The sequence below is a fragment of the Monopterus albus genome, unplaced genomic scaffold (assembly GCF_001952655.1).
Source record: "Monopterus albus unplaced genomic scaffold, M_albus_1.0 scaffold235.1, whole genome shotgun sequence".
NCBI classification, from domain to species: domain Eukaryota; kingdom Metazoa; phylum Chordata; class Actinopteri; order Synbranchiformes; family Synbranchidae; genus Monopterus; species Monopterus albus.
The window spans coordinates 405903-427637 of NW_018128115.1; the positions used below are offsets into that span (position 1 = coordinate 405903).

Genomic DNA, 21735 nt, shown 5'->3' on the forward strand with positions numbered 1-21735 from the left:
TGCTCATGAATAATGCAAATGATATACCGTCAGAGAACAAAAGGGTGTCTAGGATTTTAAAAACGATGGATTTTGAGGAATCCGAGCAACTAAGTGAATAAAATGTAAAACAGGTGCAGTATTTCTAAATGACAGTCATATCAAATAAATTTGTAATGAAACAAATAAAGAAACCAATGAATCCAAGGTGAATTAAGAACCTCTGGGGCTCCAGGAGCAGGTGCCTGCATGGAAATTAATGATTAAAGTGGACATTTGTCAAGACTAAAGATGACAAGAGAATGTCAAACGGCTGGTGTGTAAAGTTTAAAAGCTTTAATGACATCACACATATCTGACAGTGAAAGAGAGAGAGAGCTTTAAAGTCTACAGGTGCAGTTTCATACATGAGAAAAGCCTTTATGGGCTAACTTCTGTTTAAATATTAAGCCTTAAACAGCTTCTTCTTCATTCCTATAGATGTAGTTCTGATTGTGCAGTAAGATGGCGTTAACTTCCATACATGTTCAGTACAATAGATATACAGTGACGGAGAGCAAGACGAGTATCAAGAGCAGAAAATCTGAATGCGGTGCGAAGAGTCGACGACAAGCAAGCAACCTCATTTCTCCACAGCAGGACCCCCTGCTGTGTGCAGTACATGACATACAATTACCATCAAACATCGACGCATTGAAGTGTTTATTATACATACTGAGATTCATTATCTGTACTAGGGGGATTTGAAGTATATATTGGAACAAAACATTACAAAGAAAAAGAATTTTAAAAAAATATCTTTTTTAGTTTCAGGGGAGGTTCCAGGTGACGCTCCGAGCCTGGCAAAGCATGCAGGTGGACGTTTTTACTTGATACAGCTCCTTGAAGGTGACTGGCTGTTTTTAAGAGCAAAAGAAAATGGCCAACAACAAAAACAAATTAAAATAATAATAAAAATAAAATGCACTCTTGGTCCAATTTCTCAATGGTAGAGGAAGAATGTAGGTTGTCTTTTAAGACACCCTCACAAAATTGAGGAAATAACTCAGATCTGGTTCCAAAACGGTGAAAAATAAAAACCAACAATGTTGAAAAGGAACAAGCAAAAGAAAATTAAGTGAGTGGTCCCTGCTGACATGACAGTGTTAGTTTAGACGTTGTGGCATAACAGCAGTCTGTGAACAAAGTGAGTGGGGACAGTTTTGGACGAAACATTGTGATCATTTAACGGTTCATCATCGACGAACAAACACATGGATGAATCGACAGAGTGAGAAGGACAGCGAGTGTTGTGACATGAAAGTGGTGTGTTGTCGACGAAACAGCAAACATAAGAGCAAAAGACACAGTTTAAGCTCAGACACTGCTGTGACAGACATTTGTTAATGATGAACTGCTGTTCACAGCATCTAAACCAAAACCACCACCGCGCTCACTTTGTGGGATCATCACTTCACGGACGATGACGTCACATTACCACGTCTGCGTGGCCTCAAACACAGTATTGGTGTTCGACCTGAGCTGCCACACCACCGACCACGAGAAAGAGAAAATCAAAGCGAACATTACAAAACACAAGAAACTAGAAACAAACTGTGCTGGGAATAAACACACAGAACAATCAGAACCTGAAGTTGCACTTTGGTGAAACTTGTACAGTTTTCTGCTCCTCCTTTGAACTTTCCCAGCCATCAGCTTCTGCCATTGGCTGTTTAGTCATGACCAGGTTTGAGTATTTTATGACTAATCTTGAATTAAAATCCTCTAAAATGTAGGAACAAATCTGTTCAAAATCTGTTCAAAGACTTAAAAGCCAACATTATGGAAAATACTGTCACAATTAATGGATTCATTATTTTATATAGTTTTGTCTGAAGTGTTTTCCAAATCTTGGTAGATGTCTCACAGATGAATGAGTGCTTTCAGCACTAAAGCCTAGTTTGAATGAACAGGAAATGTCAGAGGTTGACAGCTGGTAACGTTAGCATTCTAAGAACGGTGAGTGACTTCATGGTCTTACTGGTAAAACACGCTGGAAGCATTTTCTACGCCCATCTCACAATGCACATAGAATTCCACTACATCATATGTGTCAATCCACACCGAATGTCCTGCTTCCAGTGTTTTACCAGTTGTGAGAGAGTGCTCAGACAGGTTTGGTGCAATATCGGAGACGTTTCAGCAGCTTCATTATTCTGTGAAGCAAACACCTCTGTGAAGCTAAAGGCAGCTCAAATCTGAGCACGTGCTCTGAGGCAGGTTCCAGTTCTGCACGTTTCCAGCTGAAGGCAGGTAATGTGAAAGGATATGTTTTTAAAGAAGCTAAATATGACACATCCTGCCTCAGAGCATGTGTCCAGATTTACTCCGTTTCACCAAAGTGCCTCAACATTTCTCTTCTACTGCTTTTTCTTGCTGAACAGGCTGAAGCGTTTCTCCTTGTCCTTCTCTTTGTCCTTCTCTCTCTTGCTGGGACTCGACTCGGTGTTGAGCGCGACTGTGGCCGGCAGCGTCTGGGCGCGCCCAGAAGCCGGTGTGCCTGGGTTGCTGCCCTGCACGTCGGAGCAGTCAGTGGTGCTGGCGTTCAGGATGGCCTGGATCCAGGTGCTCATCTCTTCCTGCAGGGGGCGACACAGGTCATTTACAGACATACCAACATTGTTCGAAGCTTCTTTATTTTTCTCATCTCAGCCAAAACTGTCCAGGGTGAAATTTACAAGGTGGGTGCTACTAATCTGTTCTATCTGCATTTCACTGAAAGAAAAACAATCAAACTCACTTCATCTTTGGCTTGGAACAGATACTCATTTCCATCAGTCACTCTGCAACAAGGAGAGAAGACCAAACCATCTGACAAACATACATAAATATATATGTACATCACTTATACAGCTTACTTTCATAGCAGCTGATGGGCAGGTGGATTTAACAGCAGTTTATCTTTTGAATTCCTGATAAAATCACACCTCTGCTGTGACACAGTCTTTGTTTTCACAATGCAAACAACTGTTAATGGTTCCATATTAAGGAGCCAAGGACTCTCAACTCTGCCAAACACGACCCTGTTTTAGTGCACGTAGATGCTCAACATCTGGAGCTCAGACTGGCTCTTCATCTGGTACATGAGCAGGACGCTAAATCCCTCCTGTGGATCAGATGTGAACAGTAGCCTGCACTGAGCAAACACACTGGACTTCACTTCATTTCTTTCCTATGAAGAAGACGACGAGATGCAGCAGACTGACTGCACCAGAGTCCAGTCTGTTGGCCTCACAGGTGTCAATTCAAACAAATGGTTTCAGACTGACGTGTCACCGTCTTCCACCAGAAAACAGTGAAGACAGCCTTGTTACCTGAGCTTGAAGACATGTTTCTTCTTCTTGTAGTCTGAAGCCACGTCGCACGTTGCCTCCTTCAGGCTGATGGGTACCTCGTTGTGGTAAGGGACTCCCTGACCCGCCGCCTTGCTGTCCTTGTAGAAACCCATCTCCTGGTTGTTGATGACACAGTACACATTGTGCCACGACCTGCCAATCACAGGGCAGCAGGATCATGTGATGAACAACCCGCTGAGAGGAGCAAGACATCAGCTGCAGTGGAGGATCTTTGTTGTTACCTGTTGGATGCCTTCTTGTTGTGGCCCTCCCACTCGTGTTTGCGGTGCAGGAGTCCCTCCAACTGCGAGGATGAGTCCTGGTTCTTGGAGGGCTGCGCAGACAACTGGCTAGTTTTACTCTTCCTGCCGGAGGTCGGGGAGGGGGCGGGGCTTGCCTCCTTGGAGCTCCGCTCAGCCACGCCATTCACCATGTCTCCACCATCAACACCGTCCTGAACACAGCCCATTAGTCAGAGAGGTTACACAACATGCTGAACATACACAGAGCTGCTGCTGATTCATCGTGACGTTAAAGTTCGTGAGATGACAAAGTGTAGGATTTACTGCAGGACTTGGACTGAGTTAGTTTGAAACAGGCGTTCCTAATAAACTGACTACTGAATGCATGTGGTAACATGAACATCGGTGGTTAGTGAGAGCACTGACCCGAGGGGAGTCGTGGTCTGAAGGCAGTCCATTCTGCACGATGACTCCGCTGCAGACACACAGTCAGGAAACCTTTAGAGTTACTGTACAACTCACAGCTGCACTTCTTCTAACGTGCACCACAACTTTCACCTGTGAAAAAAAACTGGATCACTGCTTCTTCCAGAGACGGCGGCTTCCTCCTCCTCTCCTCCTCCTCCTGCAGCCTCCTCAGCTCTAGCAGCTCCAGCTGGAAAACACATGTTCATGATCCAAATCAGAACGACAAACACTGATCTGAGATGAGCCTAGAGTTTCGAATCCTACATTAACCAGTGGTTCATTTCTCTTTTTCTTCTATACTCTGATTTATATCTCAGAAGAGGTTCAATAAACCAACCAACAAAAGGTACACTCTAACCCACACCCTCTCCACATGTATATGGAAAATACACACCGATCAGCCATATCATTATGACCACCTGTCTAACATAGGAGTCCCTGTGGCAGTCGGTCGGCACTTGTATCACTCTGCAGCTCACTGTGCATCTTCTGTGAATCCATGTGCTTCCACAGTTCAACTGTCAGGAACAGATGTGTCTACAATTCAGTGAAAAACTTAAGTAAAAGGAGTGAAAACTGGTCATGAGGACGAGTTAGAGAGAATTATTTAGACCAGTCCAACAGCCTCACCGCTCTAGGTGTGATATCACCACTACAGCCCCCGACTCTTTCTCTTCATACAGACCAATGGACAGTGTTTCTCATTTTCAACCATTTTAACAAAGATTCAAATAAATTTTTTTGAACAGTACAAATGGAAGTTAAAAGTTTAATCTACAGTAGGTCAACCTCATCATCAGTGAGCTGTGGGCGTCCATGACCCTGTCTCCAGGTCACCGTTTGTCCTTAGACACTGTTGGTAGGTACTAACCACTACAGACCAACAACACCCACCAAGACCTGCAGACTGGGAGATGTTCTGACCCAGTTATCTCACCATCACAGTCTGGCCCTTGTCAAAGTCACTCACATCCTTACACTGGCCCATTTTTCCTGCTTCCAACATGTCAACTTTGAGGACTGAATGTTCACTTGCTGCCTAATAAGACTCTGCAAAGGTAAAAACTGTGACAAGTGACAAAAGAACAACATTGGTGTCACAGAGGAGTTGTCCCTCCAACATTCAAGCAGCAGTGCGGTTCTGTGTAGAACAGCTCCTCCTGACTCTGTCTACTGGCGTCAGGACATGGATCGGTCTGGGTGTTTCAGGGACACAGACTAACCTTTGTATCTAACTCTGATTTGGTTAAAGCATGAACAGACTTCTATGAGTGTCTTTATTTTCACACTGTCACAGTGACGCAAATGTGTTTATGCTGTAAATAAACTACATCTCTTTGTAACAACAGAACTTTTTCCCTCTACAATACTGTAAGGTCTCGACCGTACTTTGTGACTGTGAACTTGAATTAAAATAAGCTTCTTTCATTTGGTGCCTGTGTTTTGTCCGTCCCTGCTCACCGTAGTCAGCCTCTCCAGAGCAGAGAAGCGCTCCTCCCAGGTGGCGGCTGACTTCTCGAAGGCCTCGTGGCGTTTGATGAGCTTCTCCACCTCGTCCACGCTCTGACCCACCTCCCTGCTGGACAGGTAGGGCTCCTGACCCAGCAGCCAGGCCTCGGCCACCCCCGCGTCCCGGGAGAACTGGTGCACCTCCAGGACTGGGGGGACAAATGTCACACAGTCGGTGGAAAGGAATGAACCGAAAAGGTCAGAGCTTCACGGACACAGACATCCTGGCCCGAATACAAGACCTGACCCCATGTTTGCATCATCTGTTGTTGAGGACGGGAAACGGGTCGTGCTGGGAACACGTCCCAGAGATCCCATTAATGCAAGGAGAAGACGGGGGTTGGTCTACACAGCAGGAGGCCAGATTTCACACACATCATTTGGGTCTACATAACACACTTATACTACACTTGTTCCACTAGAGTACATCATCAGCTCCACTCTCCATCGTGTTTCCCTGGTCATGTAGAACAACTCTGTGTCAACCGTTTTAGATTTATTACATCTCAGTAGAGGTGTAACGATACCAACACAGACAGTGACAATTTCACCAACTCTGAAACATTATGAGCATCATAAAAGTCATGTTATGTACTGGACCGTAGAGGAAAACCTGGTGAAGTGCTCTGTGAGCGTGAAAACATGTGAACATGTGTCCTGGTGTTACCAAGTAGGCCCAGCATCATCAGACCCTCCTGAGGTGCCTAGGGCTCCATCTCATTAATCTGGGGAATGTTCCTTTAAGTGTTAAACGGCATGAGCAGCCTGCTCTCATCCCAGGAAACATTTTTAATGAAATCTGATCTGATGACACTTCCTGTAAAAGCAGCACATCGTCCGCCCTGATGAGTCGATGGAAGAAAAACACCCGCAGCAATTCCTGATTGGTCAGAGCCACAGGTTTGACGGACAGCTCGGAAGAAGCTTGTCCTTCGTTAAAGGACAGCGAGAGACTGGGGAGTCTTCATCAGTACTAACTCACCCCTGGAGCGACCAATCAGCTGCAACATGCCGTCATCACCCTGAGGCATCCTGTCATTTGTTAAACAAGAGTGGCTCCCAAAGTGGGTCACTTCTATTTTACTGTACATTTCTAGTTACGCTTCATCACAGAGGAAGGGACTTTTACTTTGAAGGATAAATGTCACCCAGAGAGCCACACTGCTGCACTGGGGGGCAGGTTTCCTCCTCAGGAAATACAGGAGGTAATCTACTTCCAACAAACAGCTCCACAGGCTGAGAACGGCGTCGCCGTGCACAGAGTCGCTGGTCTCAGCTCTGGTCACACTGCACAGACTGACATGTCGGAGATGTCTGTGGGAAACATGCAGCAAACTGGAGGACCCTGTGTGACATCAGGAATCATTAGCATATTTAACCCAGAACTTACTGAGACGAAGCCACTCCCATCGATCCTCCCACTTGTCAATCATTTCTTTCCTCTTGTCTGTCAGCTGCAGCAACTTGTCCTTAATCTGAACACAAAGACAGTCAAATCAGTTAGACTGTTATTATTTCAGCACAACTGGCTGCCATCTTTTATGCGTTTTAACCTTTACTTAGCCAGATAGGTCCCTGAGAGGCCACCTCTCTCCTGTCCCTGTTAAATCAATGAGTGCATTTGCCCTCCATGTTCGCCTGCCCCACACCTGGGTTAGGTGTTAGGGTTCAAGTTTTGTTACAAACAAGAATCTGTCCACAAACGAGTGGAATCCGAGACATGGCAGAAAACATCGAGTTGTTGTTAGTCAGTTTAGGAACTTTTAACATAATTTCAAGAATAAAGTTGTAATGATGTGAGAAAGAGCGTTGTGTTCCCAGTTGCTTGGATCACTCATGCATGTTTCAGCGCCTCCTGACGCAGCTGATCCTGTACAGCTCCTGTCCACTATGCAGCTCACAGCCCTGCAGCTCATGTTAACGTCAGCTCGTCTCTGTGCTGCACAGCTCTGCCACAAGCACCCGACACCGAAACCTCTCCAAGGCCTCGTTTGAATGTTCAGGAAGCAGCAGAGAGCTGCACTGCGACAGAGGCAGGAGGCGTGTCTGAACTGTGTGTTTCTGGTCCACACACAGCCACCACTGCACAGATCAGTAACACTGGGGGTTAATCTGCTCCCGATGTCCTGAACATCTGGAGGAAATCCAGCTGTTCTTGTGCCTCAGCTGCTGCTGACATGCACATCATGTCAGTTCAGTTAATTTCACAGTCCTAAGATGCCTGATAGTAAGGAGCTTGTCAGCTCATGACTTCAGGTCATCAACATTTGACCCTAACAGCTGCTGACGCTCTCACCTGTTTACTGTGATGGAGTTGCTACAATCTCACTACATGAACTTTATGGTCATTACATCGCTTTCCACTCAAACGTCACAGCTGTTTTTGCATCGTGCTATATGCAGCTGTTGTCTTTGCGTCTCTCACCTCCTCTGAAGCGTAATGCTTGCGGGCCAGCAGGGCCTTGCCCAGCTCGATGCAGGCTGTGAAGCTGTCATTTCGGGCGTCGATCTCAGCTTTGATGCCCTGGTGGTTGTTCATCAGCAGCTCCACTGACGACACGTCTCTGGAAACACAGAACAGCTTCAGCCATCATAGCTCCCCTCAGAAGACATGAGGTCAACATGCAGCACACTGAGTCTACCTGGGTTTCTCCTGGGCCTCGATGAGCCGGATCACGTCGTCCATCCAGAGCATCAGGTCTCGGACCATGCTGAAAAACCGGAACTTGTCCCCAGTGTCAAGGAGACGCAGTCGGCGTCCGTCGCATGCCCCCAGCAGACTCCTCCAGGCCTCCAGCACCTCGCTTTCCCTCCGCTGGATGTCGTCGGCTTTATCTCCGGCATATGCCGACTGGAGACGAACCGCGTCCTCCTGCAGCTGCCTCACCTGCCACACAGGGTCAAAGGTCAGGAGAGCTCAGCTACTCATGGCTTTAGTCTGATGTGCCAAACAAACAGTAGGTGTGTGACGTCCTAGGAAAGCTGACAGGTGCTGATGCAGGTTAAATGAATTTGGATGGGCTCACTGCCTCGGGCTATTGCACCACCTGCTGGCAGATGCAGTGAACTACACCTGATGCCACTCGTTTATAAATGGACCATTTCTGTGTTGCACACAGATGGTTTTTAACAACTAGATGAGCATTTCCTGAGGAAACTGTGTGAGGCATTGATGCCGACTTCATCATCATGAAAACTTGGTGACCTTAGTGACCGGGTTATATCGTTTGCATTAGACTTTATGAAGTCTCCATGTTATTACAATGACCTCGTTCACAGTGGGTCAGTGTGCAGTTTGGAGTACTGTACTGTGGCTAGAACATAAATACAGTGGGTGTCTATGTTTAGTAAAAAGAAAAGTCTTGGTAGCCATCTACAAAGACTTAGACACAATTAATCGCCTCTGTGACATTAAAACTGCAGGAAACCCCATAAAATTACACACGTTGTGATATATGATTGTATATGTCACATATATTTACTCAAGTTATTTATGTAAAGTTCTGCCTGTTATAGTGAAACAATTTTAGTCTAAAATACAGAAATGCTGGTATGACCAGGACCGAATAGCGGGTAAGTTTCTGTACACATTTATCACACACCTCAAACAGGAAAATATGTCCCCATAAAGCAGGTTCGAGTCTGACTGACCTGTGTCCCCAGGGCCTGGATGTCATGTTCGAAGGTGGTGTGCATCCTCTGCAGCATTTCCACCGTGTTCTGGTCTCGGCCAACCTCCTCTGGCAGCTTCTTCTGCTTGTCCAAGATGCGTCCCAGGATCTCCTTGGCGTCGTGGTAGAACTTGTGGAGCTCAAATGAGGCGGCGAGAATCTGTGTCCTGGTGTCGATGAGCTCCAGCAGGTCGGCCCAGGCCTCATTCAGCCCATCCTTCCACTCTGCCACTGTTGCTGCATCGCTGTGACCAGTGTTGATCAGTTCATCTGCCAGACGGTTAACGGCATCCACGCGCTCCTGACCAATGTTCCCGGTGTCGCGGGCAAACTCCCGGAAACGCTCCTGCAACATCTGAGCACAAGGACACAGGACAGATATTAAAAATATTAATACAGAAGTATTAACTGTAGTAACAAAAAAAAAGAGTAGCAGTACTGACTGAACAGAAGACAGCACAGCAAAAGAAGTAGTGCGCTACCAGTCAGATTGAATTCAATAGGATTCCTATGAATCACCGGAGTAGTAATCTACTAGTGCATACTGGTATGACTTACTGTCCTGTAATCCTGCCTGGAATCCTTCAGATGTACTATTAGTAGTACTATCAGCCAACAGTTATAGTACTTCAACATGCATCTCTTTGTCTATAGTTCTGGCTCACAAAGGAAATTAGTTCCTACAACAAAGTGGTTGTGCTAGTGGTAGTATCAGGATGTAATGTCGGTAGCACTACTGTCAGATATGCTGCTTTCAAGGGCCTGCAGTCCTTGCTCTGTTGGGAACATTAGTAGAAAGAGTAGCAGTAGTACTGCTGGTATCAGCTGTATCGGTAGCAGTACTGACAGAGTATCCCTGGCCTGGTTCCTGCAAGCTGACATTACCTCTCGCTTAGTTAGCAGCAGTCAAAATATCATAATATTATTAGTAGTACTGATGACTATCTAGCCACAGGAGTTTCAAACCGGTGACTTCTGTGTCTGTCCCAAGCCCGGATAAATAGAGAGAGTTGTGTCAGGAAGGGCATCCGGTGTAAAAACATGCCAAATTTAAACATGCGAATCATCAGTGTTCTATACTGAATTGGTCGAGGCCCGGGTTAACAACAACTGCCACCAGTGCTGTTGACCTACAGGGTGCTGGCGGAAATCGGACTACTGTTGGTCGAAGAAGGAGAGGAGGTAGAAGGATTCGTAGACAGAGAGAGAAGAGGAAAGGCAGGAGTATAGGTCTGAGAATAGGGACTCTTAACGTTGGCACAATGACAGGGAAAGGTAGAGAGCTGGTGGACATGATGGAGAGAAGGAAGGTAGATATACTGTGTGTGCAGGAGACCAGGTGGAAGGGTAGCAAAGCACGTAGCATTGGAGGGGAATACAAACTGTTTTATTATGGTGTGGACAGGAAGAGAAATAGGGTAGGAGTGATCCTGAAGGAGGAGCTGGTGAGGAATGTTTTAGAGGTGAAAAGAGTGTCAGACAGGGTGATCAGTCTGAAGTTGGAAATTGAAGGGGTAATGTTGAATGTAGTCAGTGGTTATGCTCCACAAGTAGGGGGTGAGTTAGAAGAGAAGGAGAGATTCTGGAGTGAGTTAGATGAGGTGATGGAGAGTATTCCCAGAGGGGAGAGAGTGGTGATTGGGGCAGACTTCAACAGGCACATTGGTGAGGGGAAGAAAGGTGATGAGGAGGTGATGGGCAGGTTTGGTGTTAAGGGAAGGAACCTAGAAGGACAGATGGTGGTGGACTTTGCTAAGAGGATGGAAATGGCTGTAGTTAACACCTATTTCCAGAAGAGGGAGGAACATAGAGTTACATATAAGAGTGGAGGTAGGAGTACGCAGGTAGACTACATTCTATGTAGACGAGGCAATCTGAGAGAGATTAGTGACTGTAAAGTGGTGGTAGGAGAAAGGGTGGCCAGACAGCATTGGATGGTGGTGTGTAGGATGACTCTGGTGGTCAGGAAGAACTTCCAGATGACTGGGAAACTACAGCAGAAGTGATCAGGGAGACAGGTAGGAAGGTGCTAGGTGTGTCATCTGGAAGGAGGAAAGAAGATAAGGAAACGTGGTGGTGGAACGAGGAAGTACAGGACAGCATTCAGAGGAAGAGGCTAGCTAAAAAGAAATGGGACGTAGAAAGGACTGAAGACAGTAGACAGGATTACAAGGAATTGCAGCATAGAGTGAAGAGGGAGGTGGCAATGGCCAAACAGAAAGCATATGATGAGTTGTATGCCAGGTTAGACACAAGGGAAGGTGAGATGGACTTAGCAAAGATTAGAAAGGATGAGGTGAGGAAGGCTCTGAGGAGGATGAAGAGTGGAAAGGCTGTTGGTCCAGATGACATACCTGTAGAGGTGTGGAAGTGTCTAGGAGAGACAGCAGTGGAGTTTCTATCTAGTTTGTTCAACAGGATTTTAGAGAGTGAGAAGATGCCTGAGGAATGGAGGAGAAGTGTACTAGTGCTGATCTTTAAGAACAAGGGTGATGTGCAGAGTTGTAGCATCTACAGAGGTATAAAGTTGATGAGCCACACAATGAAGCTATGGGAAAGAGCAGTGGAAGCTAGGCTAAGAAAGGAAGTGGATATCTGTGAGCAGCAGTATGGCTTCATGCCCAGAAAGAGCATTACTGATGCCATTTTTGCTCTGAGAATGTTAATGGAGAAGTATAGAGATGGTCGGAAGGAGCTGCATTGTGTCTTTGTGGATTTAGAGAAAGCGTACGACAGAGTGCAGAGAGAGGAGCTATGGTACTGTATGAGGATGTCAGGAGTGGCAGAGAAGTACGTCAGAGTAGTTCAGGATATGTATGAGAGGAGTACGACAGTAGTGAGATGTGCTGTAGGTCAGACAGAGGAGTTCAAGGTGGAGGTGGGGCTACATCAAGGATCGGCTTTGAGTCCCTTCTGGTTTGCTATGGTGATGGACGGGTTGACAGATGAGGTCAGACAGGAATCTCCATGGACAATGATGTTTGCGGATGACATTGTGATCTGTAGTGAGAGCAGAGAGCAGGTGGAGGAACACCTGGAAAGGTGGAGGTCTGCTCTGGAAAGAAGAGGAATGAAAGTCAGTCGTGGTAAGACAGAATACATGTGTATGAACGAGAGGGAGGGAAGTGGAACAGTGAGGTTACAGGGGACTGAGGTCAAGAAGGTGCAGGAGTTTAAGTATTTGGGGTCAACAGTCCAGTGTGATGAGGAGTGTAGGAAAGAGGTGAAGAGGCGAGTGCAGGCAGGTTGGAGTGGGGGGAGAAAGGTGTCAGGAGTGTTGTGTGACAGAAGAGTGGCAGCAAGAATCAAAGGAAAGGTGTACAAGACAGTAGTGAGACCAGCTATGCTGTATGGGTTAGAGACTGTAGCAGGGAGGAAAAGACAAGAGGCAGAGATGGAGGTAGCAGAGATGAGGATGTTGAGGTTCTCTTTAGGAGGGACCAGGATGGACAGGATTAGGAATGAGCACATCAGAGGGACAGCTCAGGTCGGCTGTTTAGGGGACAAGGTCAGAGAGGCCAGATTGAGATGGGTTGGACATGTGCAGAGGAGGGATAGTGGTTATACTGGTAGAAGGATGTTGGAGATGGAGCTGCCAGGCAAGAGGTCAAGAGGAAGGCCAAAGAGGAGATATATGGATGTGCTAAAAGAGGACATGAAGTTAATTGGGGTGAGAGTAGAGGATGCTGAGGATAGAGTTAGGTGGAAACAGATGATTCGCTGTGGTGACCCCTAACGGGAACAGCCGAAAGAAGAAGAAGACTAGTGGTACTGATGACGCGTGTCATTTAGCAGTAGTAGTAGTGGTGGTGGTATCCAGTGTCAGTACTGGTATTAGTTGCATGACATACTACAACATGTTCACAGTCCCATCTCAGGTGACCTGACCACCAAATCCCTCTCAGGCTGCAGTAGTATTATTAGTACTCAGAGATGTACGGATACCAAAAGGTCATGGTTCGATGTTGCCACCATAAAAAGTCCATGATACGATATGAAAAAAAATTAAGAACAAATATTAAAAATGCCCTTTACTAAATACTAAATCAGTGGTTTTGTGTGATTTTCCTGTGAACTTAAAGTGCTCCTGCTTTCCCTCTTCATCACAGTAAAAGCAGCCAGCCAGGACCTAAGCATGTGCGAATAGTCACTGGCGCTGACTGAACTGTTGGTACAACTGAAAAAAAGAACAAACAACAGCGCAGCGAGGCGATTTTCCAAACATCGTGGTCTACTTTTCAAGAGAAAAGACTTTAGGGGTGGTTACTAAGTGGTTGGTTGTTCATATGTGTGCCTGGTGGGTTTCTGCTCTGTTTCGAATTCTGCACCTGAAGGCAGTTACACCAGTAAAATAAACAATATCCTGGTAGATACTGTCACAGTCCCATGGCATTATCAAGACATTCCTCTATTGTACTCAGACAGTACCAGCAGCAGTGCCATTATTAATGTTAGTAGTACTTGCAGTAACGTACAGTAACGTGCTCATAGTCCTGTCCCAGCTCGTGCGACCCGGCCACCACCTCCCGCTCAGCGATCCACTGCTCGAGGTCGTCAACCTCTCTGTTCAGCTGGAAGAGGCGGAGCCTTTCATCCAGTTTGCCCCGCCTCTCCTCAGACAGGTCCTTCAGGCCGGCGTACAGCTTATCCACCTGAGACTGACGCATGCTGATGCGCTCGCTGATGACACACACAAACATACACAGTCCTGTTACTGAGGAAGAGTTACTGGACTGTATTGGGTGAACTGGTTCAGCGTTCACAGTGCTTGACCCAGGATTGTCTGAAGGGGGTCAGATGGGCCCAGTAGTACTTTTCTGGGGGCCAGAGCTCCATCCAAGAGGGACAATAACCATCACTGTGAATCCTGTAAGGGCAGCTTTAGTGTTTTATGGTGCATTGCTGCCTGTCCTCACAGTGCAGTCAGACAAACGTGTTCATACCTCTCGGGGTGTCCATCAGCCACCAGGCCTCTGCTGGTCTTGGACAGCTGGTGGACCGTCTCGGCGTAGTCCTCCACTGCCTGCTCCACAATCTGATGCTTCTTCAGCATGGTGACAGCGCTCTGCTCATCCTGCAGCACACGCACAAATAACCTCTAATATTACAGCTCGTAAAAATGCGTTTGTTTGTTTTGAAAACCAAAATAAAGTGAACTATTAGTGAAGGGTGTAGGTCTGGTTTCAGAGGTGGAGCAGGAGGATATGAAGAGTCACAAGTTCTACATTATATCACCACCTACAACGAGAAGCAAAACAAAACCAACCCGTACATTTGCAGTGCTTTCCTATGAGCCTGTGGAGGGAGGGGGTGCTTTAGTGGTTCTTCGTGTAGAAAAACACTCTTATGACATTTCTTTAAAGCAGCAATATCAAAATCAAATCAAATGAGTTTATTTATATAGCACTTTAAAAACAACATCCAGTTGACCAAAGTACTTTACATGGCAGAATAAAATAAATAAGTAAAATAAAATAAATAGGTTCAATGCAAAAATAAAACAGCACAATAACTCACACAGATGACACATATTCAATAAATTAGATTAAAAGGAAGGCATCAGGCCCTACTGTGCATTAAAAGCCAAGCCAAATAATTATGTTTTAAGCAACGATTTAAAAGTACTGAGGGCAGTAGCTGACCTAACATTAAAAGGTGGACTATTCCACAGTTTAGGGGCTGCAACAGTAAAAGCACAGTATATCTGGTCCTTGGAACCTCTAAAAGAAACTGGCTTGAAGACCTGAGGGACCTGGTAGGTTTGTGCCAGTGCACTAATTCAGTGAAGTAAGATGGAGCCAAACCATTAAGAGCCTTAAAAACAAAAATCAACAGTTTCAAATTTATTCTAAAAACAGACTGGAAGCCAGTGGAGAGAAGCCAGTAACGGGGTTCTATGGTCGAATTTTCTGGTATTTCTGGTACTTGTCAGAAGACGAGCAGCAGCATTTTGAACTATCTGAAGGCGAGAGAGGGAGGACTGGTTCACACCTAGGTATACACACACACACACACACACACACACACGTACGTGCGTGCGTGCGTGCGTGCGTGCGTGTGTATATATTTTGGTGGACTGACTTTTGATAAGGTGAACAGCATCTATAACTGAACTGGCTCCGTTTAAGTCAGCTCTGAAAACATATTTTTTTAAACAAACTTGTTTTATGGTTCTTTTTAGGCTTTTATCTTTTAGTTTTTCTGAGTATTGTCAGACTGGACAGGAATTATGCTATAGTTCAATGAATGTACAGTATGTGCCTGTCATATGTTTACTTAGTTGACTGATTTTCTTTGATTGTATAGGCTCTAATTGCCTTGATGTAGCACTTAGTGCTCTCTGAGTTGGTAAGTGCTTTATAAATAAATTTTATCATTATTATTATTATTATTATCTCTGCTATCGCCACTGCGTCCCCGGGTCACCTGTTACTGCACTATATACGTTTGGAGATCTAAACAGAGCCTTCTGCTAGCTCAGTATTCTATGATTGTTAAACACATGCAGAAACAAATCCCTGGGCCTTGACTGAGTTTTGATATTTTTGTGGTCAGTCTATCCAGGTAACACAAATTTGGAATCTCCTCAGACATCTTTGGAGATGTGAGTGCTCCTTTTCTGACCAAGCTAGCTCTATTAGCAGGCAGCTACGTCTCATGCAGCGCAGTCAGCAAGGATGCTGGTGTTCTAATTGCTCTGTGAGAGTCAGGAAAGAGTCGGGTATCGAGTCCGATACCACCCCCTAGTACTCTACTCTGAGGTTTTCTTTCCCGGTTCAATAACAGCTTCACCTTGAAAACAAATGGACATGTGCCGCTGTCCATAAAGAGCGGGGACAGCACAAGTAGTGTTTATGACAGTTGGGTACAACTTAGTTACACTCAGCAACTGTAGGGGGAGACAAACTGCTTCAAGAGTATGTCACTGAAATAAAATTACAAACTGCTGTAACTAAAAAAGTGTTATTTCATTTAACAATAGAGCCTGTGTTGAGTATGACACGACTCTGTTGTGCCCCCACCTTGGCCTTCTCCTCTGACATCATGTACAGCTCCTGCTCGCTCATCCAGGCCTCGGCCTCGGCGGCATCAAAGTAGTACTGCTGGGCCTTGTGGGCCTCCTCCAGCCGGCCGTGTCGGTGCTCCACCTCCTCCGTCAGCTGCCTCCACAGCCCCTGCAGGTCAGCCAGACGCTGGCGGATGGCATCTTCGCTGGAAGACTTGTCCTGCAGGAGGCTCCGACTGCGCTCCAGGATGTCGTCAACACGAGGCTGATGACCCTGGATCTCCTTCTGTAGCGTCTGAGAGGAAGACACGGCAGAGCTCAGATCAGCATCAGCATCATCCTCATTCCTTTACCCTGATTATTTTTTTTAATTGTTGATGACATGAATGGCAGAGTTTTTTTCTACTAAAGAACCTCATCTCTCTCCACCTGCTCTGCCACCTCAAACCTCCTGGCCACAGGACCAAGCACTGAACCTGGGACAAGACAGGAGTAACACTCCCACACTCAACACAGTCGAAAGCCTCCTTTATCCATCCATTTTCCTCCGCTTATCCGGAACCAGGTCGTGGGGGCAGCAGTCTAAGCAAAGATGCCCAGACTTCCTTTTCTCCCGTTCCATCCTTCCCTCACTCGTGAACAAGACCCCAAGATACTTGAACTCCTCCACTTGAGGCAGGAACTCTCCACCAACCTGAAGGGAACAAGCCACCCTTTTCTGACTGAGAACCATGGCCTCGGACTTGGAGGTGCTGATTCTCACCCCAGCCGCTTCAGCTCGGCTGCAAACCGCCCCAGTGCACGCTGAAGGTCCTGGTTTGATGGAACCAACAGGACAACGTCATCTGAAAAAAGCAGAGACGAGCTCCTGTGGTCCCCAAACTGGACTCCCTCTGGCCCCTGGCTGCGCCTAGAAATTCTGTCCATAAAAATAATGAACAGAACCGGTGACAAAGGGCAGCCCTGCCGGAGTCCAACACGCACTGGAAACAAGTCTGACTTACTGCCGGCGATGCGAACCAAGCTCCTACTCCGGTCGTACAGGGACCAGACAGCCCTTAGGAAAGGGCCCCGGACCCCGTACTCCCGGAGCACCCCCAACAGGGCGCCGCGAGGGACACGGTCGAATGCCTTCTCCAGATCCACGAAACACATGTGGACTGGTTGGGAAAACTTCCATGAACCCTCCACCACCCTGAAGAGTGTATAGAGCTGGTCTAGTTTTCCGCGGCCAGAATGAAAACCGCATTGTTCCTCCTGAATCCGAGGTTCGACTATCGGTCGAATTCTCCTCTCCAGTACCCTGGCATAGACTTTCCCGGGGACGCTGAGGAGTGTGATCCCCTATAGTTGGAACACACCCTCTGGTCCCCCTTCTTAAAAAGAGGGACCACCACCCCTGGTTTGCCATTCCAGAGGCACTGTCCCCGACCGCCATGCAACGTTGCAGAGGCGTGTCAACCAAGACAGCCCAACAACATCCAGAGACTTAAGGTACTCAGGGCGGATCCACCCCCGGTACCTTGCCACCGAGAAGCTTCTTGACTACCTCAGTGACTTCAGCTTGGGTGATGGACGAGTCCACCTCTGAGCCCTCAGCCTCTGCTTCCTCATCGGAAGACATGGCACCGGGGTTGAGGAGATCCTCGAAGTATTCCTTCCACCGTCCAACAATGTCCCCAGTTGAGGTCAACAGCTGCCCACCTCCACTGTAAACGGTTTTGGCAGGGCACTGCTTCCCCCTCCTGAGGCGCTGGACAGTTTGCCAGAATTTCTTCGAGGCCAACCGATAGTCCCTCTCCATGGCCTCCTTTATAAAGTGGCTTTTAACCTGTCACTTTTAACCTGAGCCTTCTCCCATTCACCCTCGTTTTTTTCTGCAGTTGACCTACATCCATTTTGTCTTTTTTAATTTAAAAAGCCCATGGGCCTTTTCCTTCTTCTCCTTTTTTTTCTGACTTATCTACAACAGCAAATTCTCATCTTAGATGTAACTTAAAAGCTCAAAAAATTAGGTGTACGTACAGTATACCATTGTTTACCCATCTATGGAGAAGAAATCCATATTAATTAATGCCGTCGCAGTTCATTGAGCTGTCCACTTGTGACAACACCTGCAGCAGGAGTTGTGCATGTTCCTCTCATTTTTAGGAAGAGGCTCTGTTGGTGTCTGTTGTTTGTCTTCATCTTGTAAAGCATCATCGTCTCTGAGCACCCGAAACAAATTTATTTTTTGAATGCATGTATACAATGTTCAGTTTAGTTCTTAAATGTCCCCCTTATGAGAGGTGGAGCTCACTTTGGTCATGCCAAGCACCACCTGTCAAATACTCGTACCCACGTTCAGAACATGCTCCGACAATCGAGTCATGCCAGGAGTTGATGTAGTTCTGTCTGCTGTCTAAGATCTGAACTCCAGGTAACAGCAGTAGGTTCTCTCACCTGGTTCTTCTTGATGAGCAGCTGGACAGTCTGCAGGTTGTTTCCATGGTCGGTGGATGTGGCCACAGGCATCCTCTCCTGAGCCCAGAGCTGGAGACAGGACAACAAAGCCACACTGAGAAACACTGGCCATTTTGCACAGGAGCCTGGACACCTGCAACACAGTTCTCCTGATGGTGGCGCTAAACACGGTTCACCAACAGCTGAGGAGAATCCTGGTGGACATTAGCATGTCTGAACTCCTAGAATTTGATCAGCTGTTACCAAACATCCACTGTTTTTACACCTGGACAGGTAATGGGAGCCTCCAACAGCAGAACTTCATTAAAAACCTCTCACTTCGTATTTAATGTGGATGGTTTCACTGTCAGGTGACATCGCAAGATAGATTACTTACGATCTCATCTTCAATGTCACGGTTGAACTGATGAACTTCTCTTGATGCCACCAGAAAGTTCCTGCGGTGTCTCAGTGGCTCCAGCAGCTCCTGGAACTTCCTCTCCACCAGCTGCCTCCGCCCATCCACCTCCTCGGTGTCCTTCACCTCCTGGCCGAGAGCCCTCACCTGGCTCTGCAGCTCCACCACCTCCCTCTGTCGCACCTCCACCTGGTTCTCCAGCATCTGCGGGGAAGGAAGGAGGGCAGCGTCAGGCTCCTACTACTACTACTGCAGCAGTACTAATGCTATCTTAGCACTACTGCTACAATTCTAATACCAGTACTGCTACAGGTACTACTACAGCACTACTATTCTTTCTGATACATATGGTAACACTACAATATTACAAATATCACTGATAAAGACGTATTTAATACTACTAGTAATCAGTGGTATAAGTAATATTCAGGCCCTTTGCATATGAAAAAGTATTAATGTCGTATTAAAGATGCGTACATGTCCTGCCTCTGACAAGGGCAAGTACTATTAGCTAAATGTAGTAACAGTAGAAGAGCTCACTGTGCAGCCATGGCAATACCACTATAGTTACTTTCGTCAGCGAAAATTATGACTAAATATCGTCATCAACGAACCTTTATCACATGACAAAAACGAGACAAGATGCAACGAAAATGCTGGTCGTGTGATGATGACTATAATTAAATGCATATGTTATATTAAATGCAATATTGTTGACAAAAAAAACGAGACTAAATGTGGTTTATAAAATAAAAACTATGCCAAAATGTCTCTTTATTTTTGTTGACAAAAACGAGACAAAACGAAATGTTATAACGTTATTTCGTCTCGTTTAGTCATATTATTATTATTCTGCAGTATTTCTGTTTCCTGTGTCTCGCTTCAGGGGCCGCATCAGGTCGCACTGCACAGATGCAGGCGACGTCACTTCCTTAAGCCCCACTCGCGGCATTATTTAGAAGACGTCAACAAACAAAGCTAAGTCTGACACAGAGAAAGGGACCGATGGCCGGCCAGCCGGGGCTCGTCATTGGGAGAAAAAGAAGAAACGACATTTGGAAAAACTTTCATTATATAGAAGTGGAAAAGAAAAGGGAATTTGTTGTGGAAAAAGATGGGGAGAAATGTGGCCACATCACACAATGTGTATTGGATGTATTCTTGAGTCTATAAGGTAACAATAATATAATAATAGTTTTTCATAGCCTGGAAAGATAGTTTAATAACATATAAGAAAGCCCTTCATAGTGCTAGAACCGCATTTTATTCATCACTGATTGAGGAAAATAAGAACAACCCCAGGTTTCTTTTCAGCACTGTAGCCAGGCTGACAAAGAGCCACAGTGCTGTTGAGCTTAACATTCCCTTAGATCTCAGCAGCAATGACTTCATGAGCTTCTTTACAAATAAAATCACAACTATTAGAGAAAAAATTGGTCGGACCACTCCCACAGCTCTCACAGATGTGCCATCTACTACAATGGCTTTAGAAACATCTGTAAGGCCTCATTTATACTTGGACTACTTCTCCCCTATAGATCTCTCTGAGTTGACCTCAACAATTGCTTCATCTAAATCATCAACATGTCTCCTGGACCCCATCCCGACCAGGCTGCTCAAAGACGTCTTTCCCCTAATCAACACATCATACTAGATCTGATTAACCTCTCTCTATTAACAGGTTATGTTCCACAGGCTTTTAAACTTGCAGTAATTAAACCTCGACTCAAAAAGCCTACTCTTGACCCAGGTGTCCTAGCTAATTATAGACCAATATCCAATCGCCCATTTATTTCCAAAATCCTTGAAAAAGCTGTTGCAAAGCAGTTATGTGACCACTTGCACAAGAATGATTTGTTTGAGGATTTTCAGTCAGGATTTAGAGTCCATCATAGTACAGAAACCGCATTGGTGAAAGTCACCAATGAAATGTCCACACAAGAAAGGTGTTCCATCAGGGGTTGGTTCGCACAAGTATATAAAGACAAACACACACGCACACACCACATGTCAGGAATCGGCGCGTTATGCTGCCAAAAATGTTGAGGGTGAACTCAATTAAAAGGCCAGACAAGGAAATGTAAAACAAAACCGTCTCTTTAATAAGAGAACTAACGCTAAACAAAACCATACAAGACACGGTGAAACACAAAAATCACAGGTCGGTATAAACAGTCCGAGATCAGAGCCAGCAAACACATACAGCAGAGGAATCCAAATACGTAGTCCAAAGGGAAGTCCGATAATTATACACAGTGACAGTCTGAAGCAAGAGGGCAAGGCAGAACAGAATAGTCAGAGGAACAAGCCGGGTCAAAAACACAAAGTACCAAAACCGAAAAATGCTGGAGAGTGAGAGGTGGCGTCTAGAACAATCTGGCTGGGATTGGTGGGTGAAGGCTGCTTATGATGCGGTGCAAACTATAATGAGCAGGTGAAACTAATGCGGGTGATGAAGAAAGTAAAAAGACCAAAACTGTGGTGAAACAAAACAGGACGTAGCATCAAAATAAAAGCCTGACAGGAAGCAACACAGAACCGAATCATGACACCACACACACACACACACACACACACACACACACACACACACACACACACACACACACACACCACACACACACAC

The 21735-nt window shown here is 46.0% G+C and overlaps 1 protein-coding gene across 1 annotated transcript in view; it reads right to left on the reverse strand.

The window, feature by feature from the left end:
- Positions 1-291: 291 nt before the first annotated feature.
- Positions 292-21735, reverse strand: part of LOC109971833 (spectrin beta chain, non-erythrocytic 1-like) — a 51873-nt gene continuing 30429 nt past the window's right edge. Inside the window, 16 exon segments of the mRNA XM_020620339.1 lie at positions 292-2597; positions 2759-2801; positions 3333-3506; positions 3596-3807; positions 4016-4065; positions 4148-4250; positions 5525-5721; positions 6963-7047; positions 7998-8136; positions 8215-8459; positions 9224-9598; positions 13719-13923; positions 14187-14317; positions 16266-16544; positions 18692-18781; positions 19089-19313. Of these exon segments, the coding sequence (XP_020475995.1) occupies positions 2379-2597; positions 2759-2801; positions 3333-3506; positions 3596-3807; positions 4016-4065; positions 4148-4250; positions 5525-5721; positions 6963-7047; positions 7998-8136; positions 8215-8459; positions 9224-9598; positions 13719-13923; positions 14187-14317; positions 16266-16544; positions 18692-18781; positions 19089-19313 (2772 nt within the window). The 3' untranslated portion in view covers positions 292-2378.